The 19,335-nt window shown below is 40.8% G+C and overlaps 1 protein-coding gene across 2 annotated transcripts; it reads right to left on the bottom strand.

Moving 5' to 3' along the window:
• Positions 1–1,231: 1,231 nt before the first annotated feature.
• Positions 1,232–18,568, bottom strand: kdr (kinase insert domain receptor (a type III receptor tyrosine kinase)). 2 transcript variants are annotated; one of them, XM_067597590.1, is made up of 30 exons: positions 18,242–18,568; positions 17,252–17,345; positions 16,949–17,151; positions 16,329–16,450; positions 14,622–14,787; positions 14,225–14,364; positions 13,608–13,791; positions 11,746–11,866; positions 10,817–10,983; positions 10,575–10,731; positions 9,471–9,591; positions 9,238–9,349; positions 8,777–9,121; positions 8,162–8,308; positions 7,944–8,075; positions 6,854–6,960; positions 6,349–6,484; positions 5,541–5,645; positions 5,287–5,400; positions 4,848–4,936; positions 4,416–4,578; positions 4,233–4,324; positions 3,994–4,116; positions 3,797–3,908; positions 3,605–3,704; positions 3,405–3,510; positions 2,757–2,902; positions 2,572–2,656; positions 2,190–2,272; positions 1,232–2,042 (listed from the first exon to the last, which is right to left on the bottom strand). In XM_067597590.1, the coding sequence occupies exons 1-30, from the start codon at positions 18,306–18,308 to the stop codon at positions 1,826–1,828; spliced, it is 4,056 nt and encodes a 1,351-aa protein (XP_067453691.1). In that variant the 5' UTR covers positions 18,309–18,568; the 3' UTR covers positions 1,232–1,825. The 2 variants fall into 2 exon arrangements, with proteins under 2 accessions (XP_067453691.1, XP_067453690.1); XM_067597589.1 differs by having other exon boundaries at positions 14,622–14,790; positions 18,242–18,567.
• Between the last annotated feature and the right edge of the window lie 767 nt (positions 18,569–19,335).

Genomic DNA, 19,335 nt, shown 5'->3' with positions numbered 1-19,335 from the left:
GGAGGGTTGGGGTAGGCGGAGACAGACATGTAATTACATCTTAGGATCAGCAGAGGGCACTGTTGCTTAGTTATCCCTGGATTCCAGATACGAACAATACTGACATCTTTTGAGAGATGATCTGATTTTTCCAGTAATTTTGAACATTATACAGACCATTCCTGTCTATGTCTATTTTCAGTGAATGAGTATGTTTTCTCAGCACAATTTCACCTGGTACACTATATATGGTTATGATTTGGCTGTAAATTTCATTCAATTGATGCCTGAGAAGAAACATTTGATTTTGAAACCCTCTGTATCCATCTTGAATACACCTAAAAGCCCGCTGACTTTTGATCCCCCCCCCCCCCATACACACATACACACACACCCTGCACTATGTATGAAGTGTGGAAACAACTCCTCAGGGGCAACAAGTTGTTTCCTCTAGGATGCTATAATTAGCCGGGTTTGTTGTGCTTGATTGCAGACAAAACTGTGTTCTCATGCACCGTCACCCGCTGAGACCACCACCCCTGAGCTCTTAAGCCCAAGATAGCAGTGGCTGCCATCGTCTGTTACGGCCATACATCCGGGCACAACGGCACACCAGGGTAGAAACAGCTGAGGAACAATGTAGTGACACAACCCCCAGACAAAAATCACAGACATTGAATCATACAAGATTTACTTTGAACTGCTTCCTAATCAGGGATTTTGCCCGGAACTTTGAATATTTGGAAATGCTTCACTTCATAAACTTCTACTGTTGTATAAACACATTTTTAAGTCACTCAAAATTATGGTTGCACTCTCAGTGGTAGTGTGTGCATCATGCATCATAATTACAAGTCAGTGTTGAAAAAAGACATCCAGAATCTATATGTGGATGGTTTCTGTCCTAAGCTCTCACACTGGCTTTCAAATGTGCTCTTTACTTTGTTTGTTTTCATACTGGCCCACACTGGCCTTGGCAGGTCCATTGTGGGCATTGTGAACTGAATACACCTAAGAAAATACCCAAGGTTGGAAGGGTATTGTTTATAGGATACACACACAGAATGACCAAGGCTGAGAAAGTATTGTTTTCTTTGCATAAGACAAAGAGAAAGGAAGCAAGAGGTGTATAATACACACGGACAGACAAACACAGATTTTTTTATGTTTCGGATGAAAAATGATGAGTTTGGAAGATTTTTCTCATCAAACAAAGGCTATTAAATATTTTTTTAAGAATACACAAGAGCAATTAATCTGTGAGTATTTTTATTTTATAAAACTACTTACATTTATTGCAGGTTTAGTCAATACATTTTCAATAAAATACAGTAAGTCATATGAATAAAGGAACTGTACAAATGTGACTCTAGAAACATTGTTCAGATTGATCTGAGAGAACTTCCTCTTTACTGGGCATTCAGTGTGCCAACACAATATAAAAAATAGAGAGAGAGAGAGAGAGAGAGGGAATGAAAAGAAAGAAAGAAAGAAAGAAAACATTTGCTGATTCAATTATCTAAAAATTCCAGATGCCATTTCCTGCAATAGAGGAAGCGGGTGGATTTGCGCCTCAGGAAGTAGGCGTGCCCTCATGTCTCGGCTCCGCAGGCCTTCACATGCTGTGTAAACATGATAGCATTCCTCCGGCTGTCCAAAGAGAGCTTACACACTTATCATACAACCTTCATTTTCCCCAGCTGATTTATTAAGTTATAAAAATATCTCAACGTCACAGTGAACAGAGCTCTTTTGCGATTGTTCCTAAAGTGTGACACCTGTGGAAGGTAAACAAATACTGTACAGTGAGATGACTCAGGGTTAAGGGTTGGGGGAATATCTGGGGTCAGACAGGTGGCGTGCTGTAACGGATCTCCACGTTGAACTTGTCTGGCGTCTTGGGCAGCGGAGGTTTCTTCAGCATGTTGTGCTTCATTATCACCTCCTCGTTAGCGTAGATCGGGGTGTCTGTGTCGTCAGAATGGTACCCTGACTGGTACCCGCTCGTCTGATTGGACGACTCTGATGCCACAGACTCTTTGCTCTTACAGCGCAGCAGCTGGCTGTGGAGAGAAAAGAAGGATCTAGACGTTCAGAATCATAAACCCTGAAAAATGTTAACTAGGAAAATTAGATTTACAGTAACAGATTGTAGTTATATGAGTGACACTGGGTTTAATGTAGTGTGGGTTATATGCTGATATCCTCACCTGAAGTTAGGCGTAGTTGGCAGCTGATTCAAACCCTTTACCTCCTCTGGTGAAAAGCACATACCACTGTCTGTGTGACCCTCCTATAAGAAAGCAACCGATGTGAACAAACATGTGTCTTTATAAATATGTTTAGCAGTGAAAAATGAGGCCTTACTCAACATCATTAGTTTCCCCTTTAAACAGACTGACTTGCACTCATGAACAACTTGCCTTAAAGATTGATGCACTATATTGAAAGTAGTCTCGATCATCAGATTTTATGACATAATATTTTGTAACACTTTAAGTCCCTCTATGTAGGATTTATTAATTTGTGACTACTGCCATTTTATGACTGAGGCACACTGTGTGTTGATGGAGCACATTCAGAGACACTCACCATGACGCTGCTGTGCTCCACAGGGATGTCCTCAAACGTCTTCACACTGAGGGGCCTGCTGCACCTTTCACTCTGCTGGGACGCTCTGCACACAGAAGATGAGTCAATGAATGAAAATCCACATGTAAGCACCTCAACATTTTGAAGTGACAGTAGACAGTGAGAAGTAGGAGCATCGTGCTGACCCCAGGGATGGTGCGTTGTCATAGTGAAGCTGAGCTTCCAGGATTTCTCCACTTTGGGGCGTGCTGTAGGGGCTCCTGGGCTCAGGGGTCACTGGAGATGCCTCTGTCTCATTACCTGCTGTTAGAGGGATGTAGTCCTTCCCATCCTGGAGAGCAAGAATGACATCACCTCAAATACACACTGGAACATTTAATTACACTTACTAATAAAACAAATGAGTACAAATATTTTAAAAAATCTAAAATGTTGAATATTGTAAATCTGTGATATTAATCACATTATAGTACATTCTGGTAACTACTTTTTTCTGATGTAACTAATTTGCATTTATCTGTTTTGTCTATTTCAACTTCAGGTACTGACTTCCTAAATTTACCAGAATAACATGGCAACACTCAGTGAAGGGGTGTAAACGTGTTGCAATCAGCTGTGCATTTATTATACAGGCAACAGTGTGATGTAATGAAAAGTCAAATTGGGCCTTTGATCTAAATTGTATCATGAACTATTGTGCAGAAACTGTTGCATCCGCCCTTTGTGTGACAGATTTCTCCATGAGTGCTAAATAGAATATGTTGAGTCAAATCTAGAAAGGAAATAATTAATCTAAATGGAAACTATTAGCATTAGCATTGATACAAACGGACCTGTTGAGCACTGGCCTGTAGCAGGTTGCCCAGATGTTCAACCAGTTCTGCAAATGTTGGCCTGTCTGTGGGTCGATCCAGCCAACAGTCCAACATGGTCTGGTATCTATGGACACAAGTAATTCGGATCACAGTAAGACAGCGGATCAAGTTACATTTCTGTGGTGTGTTTAAGTGCTTCATGTCAACTTTCCACTCACATCTCAGTGGTGGCGTACTCTGGAGGTCTCATCCTGGTGCCTTCCTTAAGCCTCCTACAGAAAGACTCATCGATGCAAACACCCGGATAGGGAGAAGCCCCTGTAGGAGAAATGACAGAGGTGGTATTGGAGGTATAAAGTGGTCATTATGTATCCAGTGTTGTGTGTGCTAGTTATTACTACAAGGTTTACCCAAGGAAAAGATCTCCCAGAGAAGGACCCCAAAGGACCAAACATCACTTTGTGTGGTGTACACCCGGTCGAAGATGGTCTCAGGAGCCATCCACTTCAGAGGCAGACGAGCCTGCAGCAATGATGATGTCAATTTTACTGCTTCACAAACCTAAATAGTACGATAGATTATCTATGCGTCAGTTCACGGGACTCACATCGCCTTTGCGGACATAGTCAGGGTCTTTGTAGACATCTCTAGCGAGGCCGAAGTCGCAGATCTTCACCACATTGTTCTCTGAAAGCAGGATGTTCCTGGCTGCTAGATCCCTGTGGATACACTGCAGAGGAAACAGAAAAAGAGGAATTTACATTCACATGCATCAAAGAGCGATCATTAAATATAATTTGGATGCCTACATGCACACGCACTGATATCCAAATCATTTGTTTTCACCTTGCGAGAGGACAGAAACTCCATGCCTTTGGCCACCTGGAAGCTGTAGCATATCAGGTCCTCCATGGTCAGATGGTCATGGTCTGAGCTCTCTGTGGTCACATGATGTATTTTACAATCATAAATGAACTAGGATTGACAATAGCAATGAGCTGAGTGCAAAAGTGAAAATGACTTCAGTACCTTCCTGAGTGTCCACACTGCTGCCTGAAGCCTTGTCTCCAGCTCTGGAGCAGACAGCCGTTCCTGTGCAGATGTCCAGCTGGGCAATCTTCCCCAGACCCAGATCCCCTTCAGTCACATCCTCCTCTCCAGATGCCCACTTTTGGCTATCCACTCGCTTCCTCTGTTGAATACAGACGTCGGTTGAGAAAATCAGTGGATAAAAGTTAGAACATACAGGATAATAGTATACTATTCAGCATGCAGGTATTGTTTGTATACATCACAATAACATCCAAATTAGATAAGACGTGTGAGTCAGTACTGTAGTGCATTGCTGTGTAATGGTCTGTGGTCTGTGGTGTGGCTGTGTGCAGTGGCCTGGACTGAGTGCAACCACTTCAGAGGTCGACTGCACTTTATTGTGCTGCATGTGGGTTACACATCATTTACCTTGTAGGGACTGTACTCTCCGCGCTTGCTCTTTAGGTAGCTGGAGAGGTTTCCATGTTTACAGTACTCTACAATCACCATCAGTGGCCCTGAGGAGAGAGCAAAGAGGTTAGGGATCAAAGTAAGAAGGATCAACAACTCATAAATACATGTTACAGGATCACAGAGCACATCTACAGGCTGATTTAATGAGAAGTGTGAAGCATATTAGAGAGAAAGGAAAATAAATACCAGCTGCCCCAAATAAACTCAGATAAGTTAGTGCTTGAAGGCGATATGTACAGTAAGTAGGCCAGAGAACACTTGTTAAGTCCCATCTCTTGCTCTCATAAAAACGACTATTACTCAGGAATGCTGTATGCTCGGGACACAAAGGGGACAACGTGAACAGGCCCTTCTTGATGTAAAGTACAGGCGTGTGTTTTGTATGATGACTCACCCCCAGGCTTTGTACAGGCTCCCAGCAGGTTAACAACATTGAGATGATGTCCAATATGGATGAGGATTTTCAGCTCTGACATCAAGGCACGGTACTCACTCGACGTGGCTCCCTCTTTGACACAAAGAGATCACATTTAGCTCTGTGTGTTTGAAGGTTTGAACTGTCTTTTGTCTATATGTGTGTGTGTGTGTGTGTGTGTGTGTGTGTGTGTGTGTGTGTGCGGGGAGAGAAGGAGAGGACTGATTACTAACCCTTAAGCATCTTGACTGCAACAGTGGTGCATGTGGTGGCTTTCTCGATGCCAAAGGCGGCTGCTTCTACAACCTGACCAAATGCTCCTCGTCCCAGTGGTTCACCTTTGATGCAGAACATTTGACATGAAGATTAAAATTTTTCTATTTTGACTTATATGCTCAATTGCTATCTAGTTTTTATGCATTTTTTCCCCACAAACCTACAAACCACTGATAATCCCTGGTACACAATATAGTCAGTCTGTTGTTACTTTTTTTGTTCTTTCTCTCTTTTTATGACTTTTTCCCTTGGTATTTTTGTCCATCTTTTATTTAACATGAGATATGTTCCTGACATTTTGAACTTGAACTTCTCAAACATCAAAAACACAATGTAACAAGGCAAGTCTACAGCCATGCTAGCAGCTCTGTCAGGCTGTACTAAAGCTAATGTCAGCATGCTCACAATGAAAATGCAAACATGCTGATGGACCAACTGACAGACCGACATTGCCATACCTAGTGCAACAACGCTAGCAAGGCTGAAAATCATTTTAAAAATAATTAAACATTTTTTTAAAATGGCAGACAGTCATCTAATTGTTAAAATCTATAATAATTTCATATGGATGAATTGAACTATTTTTCAGCATAATTTTTTGTGATTATAAATGAACTCTTCTGGGGACATTCTCCTTGCTTGTCCCCCCTTTCAGTGTCTTGCTTAAGGACCGTTGTCCTTACTCACTATACCCCCTTGCTGCCTATTTTCTGGATTTCAGTTTCATGTTTCACCCATTAGATTATTATACATCCACGGTCTCACCTAGCTTCAGCCTGTCCCGAGGGAACTCCCATTTGTTAGCATCATAGGTGAGCCTTTCACACTGCTCATCCATGGGCATGTCCTCTGAGTCCAGGATCATGGACAGGTAGCCCGTCTTCAGATCCCCACCATTTGGCTGAGAGAGAATATGAGAGGCAAGCAGAGATGTAACATGTGAATTAATGAGCCATGGTTTGTCAGCAGTTTTCCAGTGACTCCGGTGCCCCTCCAGTAAAAGGGGGCCCAGTCAGTACTGCGAGTCCGCGTGACTTATGGGAGCAGAAAGTGGCCCTCTTGTTCCTGGATACAAAGGAGAGCGGCTACTGAGAGCCACACTAATCACTTCTAATTAGTCATACACCCCATGAGTGTTTTTCTCATGCATGTGGGTGTGTTTTAGCTATAATTTTATTATTCATTATTGGCTCCCCTGTGTGTAACTGGAGGGAAAATCCAAGGAAGGAAAAGCGTGGCAAAGGGAGGATGAGGATGAGGAAGTTCTTACTCTCTTTCTTCCACGGATGACAAAGACGATCAGTAGCCAGAAAAACATGGCGATGACCACTGACCCAATAGGAACAATCAGCTCCACATTAGTTTTTTCCTCTGCACCTAAAACAAGCACAGAAATATCATTTGCAGGATTATTCACAAAAACGTCTCATGAAAAGTGTCAAATCGTACAAGTGATCTGACAAATTAAGGGCCCATTCTCCTGAGAAAAAGAGGAATGTCGAGTGTAATTTCAGTGACGTGCCTTGGCAGCAGGGCATAAAGTTCAGACAGATTTGTCATTGTCTTTGGCATCTACACATGTGTCTGTGTTTGGGTTGGAGGAAGGAGGCTGTTGGAATTTGGACCGTAAGCAAACTGATATTTTATCTAGTCATAACAAATGGTCAGGAGTCAGCGCGAACAAGTACTGCCAAAGACAACTTGGAAAAGGCCTATCAGAGCAATAGTGGTGTGTAACTACATGCTGTAATGGACCGTTTCTCCCTCTAATTCACTTCAGTTCTCTGTTGCTCTGTAAATCTCATACACAGAGATTTTCTTGTTAGGGGGTTTGTCGTCTACCCTCCCTCTTTAGTGGCGCTGGGAACTGCTGTAACTGGGTCTACATTCTGCTGGCGGGGATCAGGTCACGTAGGCCCTGCTGGTTCTAGTTAGCACATTTGTCTATTTGTCTCTCTGTCCAGGACAGAAAAGGGTGGACAGGAGAGGTGGAGGCTGGAGTTGGGGCAGGGTTGGCCTCTCCCTTTGTCCTGCAGTCTCCTCATTGTTTTGGATTTAGAAACTCCCAGGAGGATGTGCGCTAACTGGGCCAACTTCCTGTCATGCGGAAGCAAAGTTATTCTTACTCTACATCTTTGATATCATAAAATACGTATGTGTGATGTGAATCACTGAAACCTTGAGGCTGGATATAAATACACAGTCTTTGTGGGTACTGCCAAGAGGTTAAGGCTAACTCTCTTCCATGAACTATGGACAAAATATTTTTTATTATCAGTAAACAGGAAATATTACATCATTATACACCGTAATATTTCAGTTATAATTAGCATCAGTTGCCAGTTCAGGCAGGGACTGACCTTCAGTAGTCAAAAAGGCCTGTGAGGTGTCACAGCCACGACTGTTACATGCAGTGCAGGTGTACAGACCACTGTCCTCCTTCTTCACACGCTGAATAGTCAAATCATGGTTGCGCTGGCTCAGAATCACACCTGAAAACAATTCCACATTATTCCTTAATAGCTGTGGCAACTCATGAAGTCAGTCAGTTTTAATTGATAAGACGTGCACGCCTCACCTGAGCCCTCCACCACAGTGTGGTTGTTTTTGGTCCACACCACCGTTGGGTTTGGCGTCCCAGTGGCATTACAGAGGAGAGTGATCGTTGCACTCACGTTAGCCTTTTGGTCGGTTAAATTGTTAAGGATCCTTGCAGCCTCAAGACCTAAGATTATAGCACAGAATCAAACGCAATTCATTTCAAAGCCACTGAATAACTTTAAATATCATGTTTTGCTGACTCTTTTGAACATGCTTGAACTCTCTTGGAACAATAGCAAACAGTTATTATATTATATATTATTGTATATTCTTCATGACTCCATTATAAATATATTCAGCTTGTGTCAAGATGGTAGCACTGGTCTTTTGAAAAATCCTTAATGTGAAAACAATGTAACTGCAGTGGAAACAAGTAAAATAATCCCAAATTACAGGCATAAAGCTTCACTTCAGCAATCGAAAATATGACAGTAAAGTGCCTCTAAAACATTTTTTTGTAATGCACAAACCTGTCAGATTTCTATCCTATGTAATGAAATTATGGTTTTCCCTTTTGAATAATTGTTTTGCCAGGCACAACACCATCAAACAAAAAGGGGTCAGAGGTCAGACATTGAAATCTTTGTTTTACCTCTGAGAGAAAGACGGCGTAGCAGGCAGGTTCTCTCCCCAGTCTTGATGTTTTCCACCTGACAGGCATACAGACCCTCATCCTGGCGGGATGCGTTGGGCAGCGGCAGGTCCAGGGTTACGTTGGTGCCCCGCACACTGGACGACTTGACGTGCGACAGGGGCTTCCATTGCGGCGGCACGGAGCGACAGGACTGCACTGACGCGATCTGCTCCGACTCTGAGATGTTGTTCACACGGAACCAAGCGAGGTTGTTGTAGATCAGCCTGTCTGCCTTACACCGCAGGACCACATCGTCTTCTTCCAACGGCTCATTGGATGGAGACACACTCAGCTCAAGGCCACCTAACAGATGGACACACAAACAAGAATGAAACCAGACGTGATGTACACTGAAATGTAGCCACGATTACAGAAAGAGCCCACATGAAACAAAGGAGAAGAAAAAACATAGTGCTTACGTGTCACATGGAAAAAGATGATGCGTGAATCCTCTCCTACTTTGTTAGCAGCCAGGCATCTGTAGAGAGCATGAGCCTCGGCTTTCTGAATCTTCAAAGAGCTCATGATTTTCTAGGGAAATGTATAATTTGTTAATACTTATTATTAACTGGGCTGTCAATTAAACACATCAAATGCAAAAAAGAAAATGCAGGAGTCTCATGGGGACAGGGTGTAATCTCAAAGAATTTACCTTTTGGGCATGATCTGTGTCAGTGAAAATCCGCTCTATAGGGTTGTGACCAGTGCTATTGCTGATATCTCTCCAACCTTTACAGGCCGCTAGCTGGACCTCAGACTTCATCAGACCTGACCTGTTGGATGAAAATGAACAGAAACCAGGTGAAAACTAAAAAATCTTGCTATGATACTTCTTTCTTCAAATTTTCCTGACAGTAACACTGAAGCGCCTACAGTGTTACAGTATTACACAAGTTTCTCTGAGAACTCTGAGAACATTCGCAGTCAGTCTTGCGTGTGTTTCAATTGTTTCCATTTCTAAAAATAGAGTTTGTTTGTCTTCGGTTTTTGTTTTGCTGTGTTACGCAATGTATTTTTAGGTGAAGCATATAATACAAACTGATGTCTGTCCAAAGTAAGAAAGACTTGGAAAACTGATATTTTGTAGAATACAGCTGTACAAAATTGGATACATGAGAACAAGAGCAAGAAAGTTTACAACAAGAGACGCAGCTTTAGCAGGAAGAAGCTCTTTTTTGACAGAGAGCACGGTGGGAACAACAGGAAATGTAGTGCAGGACTGACTGAGGAAGTGCTCTGATGTGTAGACAGAAGATAAGGAACATGCTGATGGTCTTCTCTGGCCAAAGCAACCCCGCACGCCTCCTTCATTCTATCAACAGTCAAACAAATCACTGCATACCTGAGGAGGCTGTTGTGTAACCGCATTGACCTCCTGTCTGTTTGGACACAGACTAGAGCTGCTATCTTAAACAGCTGATCCACGCAGGCACATGGCTTGCGGTAAAAATATCTGCTTGTCGTAATTAGTAAACACATTCAGAGTCTGAATAATTGATGTCTAAAAATAGACATTGTGAAGAACATGAATCACATCCGCTGATCTGCATCGGGTCAGAGTGCACTCTCATTGTCTCTTCTTTTGTTTTTGTCAACATCACGAAAGCAGCTATTCCTCTCCTAAATCAACAACCTGTTGACAATGAGCGACTGAGAGGCATGTGAACACTGCGTGCGTACACGCAAGCCCGCTGTCTTCCTTTCTGGTTCTCTCTGTGTCTCTCTCACACACACAAACTGATTGAAGGTGACTTACGGGAAGGCATTCGGACAATCCTCTTTAGACATCCACTGCCACTGGATGTGTGCTGGTGTGGGAAATCCACGGGCGGTGCACCTTAGGGTGGGGCTGCTGCCATATGGGTATACATCAGTGTCCATAGCCACCTCCTTCTCAATGATATGAGGAGGAACTGTAGGAGAAAATAACAGGAATTATCACAACTGTCTGCAAAAGTGTCAGGCACTGTAAGAAGGAACAGAACGGGGGCTACATGCCATTGACCAGCAGCTGGAAGGAGCGTCTCTGCTCCTCTTTAGTGATCTTATTGGTCAGGACCATTGTGTAATTTCCTGCATCCATTTCTGTGACTCCACGGATGACGAGGGCATCACCTCTCTGTCTGATCCTGTAGTCATCCCTCAGTGGAAAGCCATTTTTTAACCTGGACAGATCGAGGAGAGTGACAAAGTAATCCATAACACGCAGTATCTGGATAAACTGTATGAACAGTCCGCCATGAAGGTGGTCACAATGGATTATAACTTTTTCACATGTTGCCAAAGCTATATATCGATGGCCAAAGTGCAAAACCTCCTATCTGCAGAATTTTCTGATTGGCAGATTTCACTTTGGATGATGAGAACAAGGAAGGCTGCTCATATTCAGTCTGTGTGCAAGATAATCCTGCCCTTCGTTGTGACAGAAAAGTCACACAACAAAACAAAAACACAACGCAGAGTCCCTGGGTGTGTAGACAGCATGAGTGAGTTACACAATCACTGAACATTCATTTCCAGTGGACAAGGAAGCAAATACACTGAATTTAAGGAATTCTGACCCTAGTATACTACAATGTAGTAACTATAACATTTACTACATCTTTTTACCTGAAAACAAACTTCATTTTATTTTTAATTTAATTTTTATTATTAACTTAATTTAGAGCATCGTTTTGTAGAACCTCTTCCAACTTGCAAAAGCTCCTATCTGCACTTAGCGAGGCATTAACATCTAGTTGGTATTGTTAACACATAATATAATAATATAGTCCAAAAACAGTGTATTATGTGTTGGATATCCTTAACAAATAGCATTCTGCAAGAAAATAAGTTTTTTTTTAGTTTTTTCAAAAAAGTACATTTTTCAGATAGGAGGTTTTGCTCTTCGGCCATCGATATATATAGTTCTTCTAGTATGATCATACCATTTAATGCTGGGTTCAGGATATGCTGAGTACTTGACAGGAATGACAGTAGATGTCTGATCTCCCACATTTGCCTCCCAAACCTTCGTCCATGGCTCTTTCATATCAATGAAAGGCTTTTCTGGAAACACAAGATAAATCACAAAATGCTGTTAGCGACACAAATCATCAGTATTTCAACATATATGAAAGGAATTTCCTTTGGCAAATTCACAGAAAACAGAAACTTTTGGATATTACATGACTATTCTGAGACATAAAATCGGAAGTAGAACATGAAATGATTATAGTTAAACAAAAAGATTGCATTAAAAAAACTAAATTAGAAATACATTTTAAAAATCAGCACCATAAACCAACTATATTTACTAATGTGGGGCACCAAAGTGATCACTCATGTGTCTTACTTATCTGCAGATCTAACTGACACGGCCTCCAGGACTATTATAATCTGGTTTATCAACTTCATTTCATTGTGCAGGTGTTGCTAGGAGAAAAAAACAACTACTCAAACAAGCTCACATGGGATTGTTGGTTAAATTAAGATCTATGTGTATAGCTAAATTAAGCTCAATCTTTTAAGGAAAGAAAGATGGAGATATTTAATTTAGAAAGCAGGTGCAAAGTGAGCTTTTAGGATTCACAAGACACATCCAAGGAAATACAAAAATAAAGTAAAAAAGTCCTTCTTCAGACTGAATGGGCGGTCTTTGCATTAACAATAATGGAAAAGGAGATAAAAATAAAGTAAGATATTATGATGGCGTATCTTGAAGAGATAATGCACTCTGAACAGATACAGACAGCATCTGAATTTTTCCATTTTTTCCATTCATCAGATATTGAGTTATGTTCATCCTCAATAACTTTTCACCAGACTTCATCATACTTGTTGGTCATGGTAGTATGTAGCTTGACTGATGTTATGCAGGTGTTATTTTTACCGCATGAGCCGATATTGAAGCCTGGCAACTTACAGGTAGACAGTAGACGGAAAACTGACAAGCTGAATTTACGGACTGTCTTAAAAGTGAAAAACAGTTATGAGATTTTCAGATTCCTGTTTTTTGTAGAAACTTCAGACCAGTTTGCATCCACACCTCCTCCTACTGCATACTCAGCTTCCTTTTTATTCAATGATGCAATATGGCCCAATTATATTCATTATGACCCATTTTTTGTCAGTATCCTCCTCATTTTCATCTTACACACTTCTGACTACTTGACATTCATGTGGGCCTCCTCCCAATTCAGTATAAATCAGTGTAATTCTGTACTTCTGTTAACAACTCTTATTGTATTTAAAGTATTAATCAACAATTACACAGTTTTTATTTAGACTCACTGTAGACTTTCTTTTTGAAGGTGGGGATCAAATGCTAATCCTGCTTTATTATTTGATTTGTTTAGGTACATAATTGAAATACTGTTGTATACTCCTTATATGCATAAGGAGTATACAACAGTATTTGATCAGTATATGATCAGTATTACACATTTACCTAAGTATAACCATATAAATATAACCATGTATCTATGTATAAATCACAGGAGAAAAGAACTATTGAACATGTAAAATGAAGCAGCTCAGACAATGTCCATCAAGTTCCTGTGTAGCCCCCATCCCACTTCCAGCATGAATCCGACAACAGACTACATTTTTGTACCATTTAATGGTACTCTCAGTAAGACTCAAGTCTCAAGGCTCTCTATCTCCAGGCTTTCCTTAATGTCAAATTATTTCTTTTATAGCATGAAAGACTTTCTAAATGGGATTAAATCATTTGTCATAGTGATTTCTTTTAGCTCTGAGCATTGAAACAGCTGTCTTATACAACATTACGTTTTTTTAGTAAACATACCATAAACTGTAAGAAATGCTGAGGCTTTTTTCTCCATCTGCCCACTGAATGCAGTGCAGGTGTATTCTCCTGTGTGATCGACCGTCACATTCTCCACTATGAGCGTGTTGGACAGCTCCAGAGAGTCCCACAGCTTCTTCTTGTGGGGTGTTGCGTAGGTCAGCCTCGAACCATTCACAGAGGTCTGACGGAGAGACAGAGAGATGCATAAGGAATGCTACAGTATGTATTTAGTGTATTTGTCTTTTACAACAGACAGTTTAAAACACATGTAGACATTTAAAATATTTATGTGTGGAAGTTTTGTTTTTGTTTTGTTTTTTGGGTTGTTTTTTTTTTTTCAAAAGCCACCACTCTCATGTCAAAAGCATATCTGGTCACCTTTGCACTTTGACCTGGCATAAAGATAATCTGAAGGATTCCTGAAAGCAGGAAGTAAGGAATATGTGCAAGGACAACAGGAAGTGAGATACAACACTTCTGGTATCTCTGTCCTCAGCAGTGTGTCAAACAGGCTGATTTCAGTATCAGTATGAAAGAACGCTGTTACAAGGTTCGTTTAAAGCACACAAGAGCTTCTAATGTCACAGAAGACAAATAGAGGCTTGGGCACTGACCAGGGCCTGGCCAGAGTGTGTCCAGTTAAACTCCATGGCCACATTGAGCTCAGTGTGGGCAGTGCAGCTGAGCACCAGCCGCTCCCCCACAGACAGCCTGACTTGTGTGGGGTTCAGGGTGAGGTCATAGATCTTGTATCCTGCGGAAAAGGGAGGAAAGACACGGCAGTCAGTCGATGGCCTATTGTTCTCCTGAGACCACAGACGGTCTCGCTCTCTCTGTACCTACTCTCCCTCACTCACTCAGGACTTATAAATACTATCTGTATAAATAAAGTTTAATATTCAGAAATAATTAAGTCATAAAACACACGTACATACATTTTTCCCAAAAATTTGTATTAAAATAAGTAAACAACAGACTCATAATTTGTTTTGAGAATCTTTTCCACCTTACCGACAACAGCGACAATGTAGAGAGGGGACTTAAATGTCTCATTCCCAATACGAGTCTGGCAGGACACGACACCGGCGTAGCTGATCAGATAACTGGGAACAGTGAAACCCGTCCTGGCATCCCACAGAGAATCCTTCCCATCGGGATGAAGCTCCTTATTTGGATACTTCTGACAGACACAGAAATTTGAAGATTTTGAACACAGAATTTAAAAAAGAGACATCAATACCATCAGCACATTTTACAAATGAGCAGCCTTATCTGGCATTGTAAATAAGATAGCACTACTTTTTAACAACACATTAGATAAAAGTTCAGCAAACTGATATGTCGCTGATGATATGGGAACTGATGTCACTCCTGAGGATGTATTTTTCAGTATGATAGCTTGAAACCACATTAAACTGAAAAGCCTTTTGTGTCAGTTCCACTGATTTAAAGGGGCACTCCTCAGGCACTTTTACACATAAAGGATAGTTTGATGATGATGATGATGATGATGATGATGATGATGATGATGTCATCAGGCTTATCTCAGCTTGGGATTGGAAGCAAAAAATCTATAAGAGCAAGCCTTCTTTACAAAATGGGGCATGGAGTTTGAAAAACATGGACATTACACAGCCAGGAGGGTCAAATGGAAAGAGGCTATTAGCTGCATTTTGGGATATCTCAACCAATTTTGAAGAAATTTTTTAAAGAGGTCACATTATGCCCCTTTCTCAGTTTAATATTTTCATTTTTGTGGTCTATTTACAAACATTTAAATGTTTACCACAGGTATTGGATTGTAGCACACAGAGAGCAGAGGAGAAGAAAGAAACTAGCGCGACCATAAGTTACAGCGAAACACAGTAGAGATTCTAACACTGAGCTGAAATGAAACGAGTACACATAAATAAGGTAAATAAAAAATAAACATAGTTTGTTTCTTTCAGGAGTGGTGGGGGGGGTCGCGTTGGAAGTGGGGGTGGGGGGTGGGTGCCCCTCCGAGGCAATGGTAGGGGGAACGCTGAGCGCATAGTTGTGACATCACAACCTTATGGAAGTCCAAACGACTTAAAGGCGCAGTTTCTGGAAACGGGCTGTGTGCATTTCTCTGAGGACTGAGCATTTTGATAATTTCACAGTATTTATTTAGCACCTAGACCTGCTTTATCACCAAAAAAGAAATGGAAATCTCCCTTTCTACGATATGTACCCTTTAAAATCTATGTCTTCTCTAAGTCTATGTCTTGTGAGTCCACTGATTTTATGGCAGTGCAATTCTAAATCCCACTTTAAGAGTACCTCTTTAAATAACATGATATTAGTTTATATTAATGTGTCCTTAAACTGGGGAAATATCACTTGAAAATAAATTCACATATCATTATATTCTGGTGCTCTACTGGAATATCTTTGCATGATTTACAGTTCAGAAAACTCCTTATTTATGTTATACTGAGTCTTTATGGAGCCCCTCAGTTCAGCCTCTGTCTGAAACAGGTCGTTTTAGCTCCTGTCTCTTTAAGGCCCGCCTCCTGATGAGCACACTCTGTTCTGATTGTTAGCTTCCAGAAGCTGCCCCCTGGCTACGTGAACAGATAGTAGTAGTTGGATTTAACTTCTTTTCATTTCATCCATCAATTAAAAGTAGCTCCTGGTTGTACAACACTTTGGATTTCACAAAGGCAGGAGAAGAAGACAGAAATAACTCTTCCTTACAGTGTGGAGCGTAACGTTGAGATTCTCCATAGAGCCTCGGCACGGTATGACCACCCGCTCTCCTTCACGGATGAACACCACCTCATATTCTTTCTCAGACGGCACAAATGGCACCTTGTAATCTAAAATCAAATCAAATGCATAAATATTAGATATGTGTTTAAATATAGGTTAGACGAAAGTAAAAATCGCGAAATCACCACAACACTGACAAGGCTGTAGCAGGCAGGTGGTCAGGGTGGCAAAACTTGAATTATGATTGGTCACCTCGATTTTTTTGGTACATAAGTGAATTTTTGAGCAAACACATTAGAGTAAATGGAAAACTGTGTAATAGTGTATCATTTGTGCCACACAAGACACACAAAATACTACATCACACACAAAAGTAGCACAAAACATCAAAACACAACACAGTACAATTCAAAAACACATCTGCATTTTCATATAACACAAAATATGACATAATGTAACACTGCAACCTGCACAAATCACACTATATTAGATAAAATAGCAGCAATGAATACTTGATTATTATTCTCCTAACTCTCCAGTGCCTATTAACTAAAGCAAAACTCTTCTGTCTAAGTAACTCCAAATTAAGTTAAAAAGAGTTATACCATGCACAAACACGTATGCAGCTACTGAAGTCTTGCCATCTTCAACTTTAAGGTCTCTGTAGGAGCAGCGATACTGTCCAGTTTCATTGGCAGTTGCATTGTAGATCTCCAGTCTTGTGCAGAAGAGTCCTGATCCACTGCAGTCGCTGGTGGAGAAGCGAGTGCTTGTAGGAGGAGTCGTCCACCTCAAGTACTGGCGACCTCTGTTGGATCAGGAGACAGATAGTTATGGATGACCTGTTTCTGCACTGTGTGTGTATGAGTGAGTGGATGAATGCAATGCATTAAGGTACATTTACATACCTGCATGTGAGTTCAAGGTTGTCAGATTTGTTCATCCTGTGGATGCCATAGATGTTCAGTGTTGGTGGATCAGGCATAAACCGCAGTTCAATGGCTGAAAGAACCAACAAAACAAGTCAACAAATCACTGCAGAGACTGACAACAAACACAAACAACAGTGATGACATAAATCTGTACGGCCCTCACTAACAATAGCTTCATAAAGAGATCAGAGGTCATGTTACTATAGTTTCCAAATCTCACACAAACAACGTAATCCTTGAAAAAAATGGAAAAAAACTAAAAACAATCAAATAGTTCAAGATTCCTATAACAATAGAAACTAAAAGTCTCAAACATGTGATTTGTTTTGTCACTGGCTCTCTGGCTTCCGGGGCCATTTTTCCACTGTTACACAAAATGGTGGAGCTGTGTCAAAACAGGAAGCCGGGGAAGATGGGCCGGGTCAGGCTCAATGGCCAAGCACAGTGTGGCCTAGGTGGGGTTCCTGTTTCTGAGGATACAGGCTGCCTCCCACCTCCCTGTGAGGCCCTAACACAGATATTTTATGGAAAAAGCCAAACATATTGGTCTGACCAGTTAGATATAAAGCACACGTTAACTTACTGTAACTTCATGAACCCTAAATAAAAAAAGGCATAATAAACACAAACTAGCATTATGACTAGTTGTAACAATTATTCTTTGTCAAATAGGCACATATTTCCCTCCTTTTCTCATCATATGAATTTGTGCCTGAGAGAACAGAAATTAGCTGACACCACAATACTTTCATTTTCTTCACATTATGTAACTCTTAATTAAACACAGCATGTATTTCTGTCCTCATAGTCACAACTGACAACCACATTATATTGAGAAATAAAAACAGTCTGATAGCATATATTTTTGCCACATTATCTCACTCTATTATAAAAACTCCTCAGTACTATTATTCAACTACAGTTTATAGATACAAAGCTTTGTAAGTAATTAATTCATTATCTTACCAGCAACACAACTGATTTCCATAATAATGCCAAGAAGTGGAATGACGGAGACTGCCAGAGCCATCATCCCACAGAAGACATGGACAGAGTCCTCATGAACATCCAATAATTACAATAATCCAACAAGCTTATTACTAATCCATTGACCTCTGATGTTTTATATTCCACTCTGGTGAAAATTTTTCAGTGCCGCAAACTCCTGAAAACAAGCACCAGTAGAGCCAGCACTGACAGTGATCAGCAGTGTGTCCCCATGGAGCTGGATCTGCTGCTGAGGATGGAGAGACGCGCTTCAGCTGAGCAGCCTGCAGGGGAGGAGCGTCTCTCTCTCTCTCTGACTGTAACTAAAACTTACCACATGAGAGGCACCTCTTCTTGTTGCTGCTTGTTGGAGGGACAAACACTGAACTTTGACCAGAGTTTTTAAGGGGACCTTACTTAATTTGAATGTTTATTTTAAATGGAAATGGGATCATTAATAGGCATATTAAAAAGCAGGTCATGGTAAAAACTAATTAGGTAACACTAAAGCATTTGATGATGATTTTGTTGTTAAATTGTCATTTTGAATGATGAATTTTAGGAACTCCCCAAAAAACACATAAACAGTAACATTTAAAATGCAGCTTGTGTAACGTACATTTATTTTCAGAATATGAAAAAAACAAAAACAAATTCAGGACTTATAACATTTACAATAAGTTCACTCTGTTTCAGTTTTATTTCAATTTAAACAACTGTATGGAAAAAACTAACATGTAATTGACAGACATTCATGGCTCCTGGAGGATGAATCCTAATGACTTAAGTGATCTCCTGACTTTTCCTGTAGCGCCACCAGCAGTTAATTACTACTTGAGAGACTGCCACAAAATTTGGCACAAACATTCATGGACCCTAAATGGTGAAGACCATCATACAGACTTTGGAGATCCCTAGACTTTTCCTTTCCTTGAATGGATTTCCATGTAATTTGGTACAGATATTCATGTAGCCCTCATGATGAATTACACTAACTTTGGTGATCCTCTGACTTTTCATCTCGCACCATCATCAGATCAAAATGTCAAGTTGTCTAATAATTTGGTTTATGA

The sequence above is a fragment of the Thunnus thynnus genome, chromosome 8 (assembly GCF_963924715.1).
Source record: "Thunnus thynnus chromosome 8, fThuThy2.1, whole genome shotgun sequence".
Taxonomy (NCBI): Eukaryota; Metazoa; Chordata; class Actinopteri; order Scombriformes; family Scombridae; genus Thunnus; species Thunnus thynnus.
Note: the sequence above shows the minus strand (reverse complement) of the source record. Positions and strands in the feature narration are given on the sequence as shown.

Bases quoted from the DNA above. Each gene is read 5' to 3' on its own strand.
- kdr (XM_067597589.1), bottom strand. From the start codon at position 18,308: ATGATGGCTCTGGCAGTCTCCGTCATTCCACTTCTTGGCATTATTATG. The intron at 10,732-10,816 runs GCATGTAGCCCC...TTTCTCCTACAG, and splicing joins CTTCCAGCTGCTGGTCAATG to TTCCTCCTCATATCATTGAG. The intron at 6,485-6,853 runs GTAAGAACTTCC...ATTCTCTCTCAG, and splicing joins TCATCCGTGGAAGAAAGAGA to CCAAATGGTGGGGATCTGAA.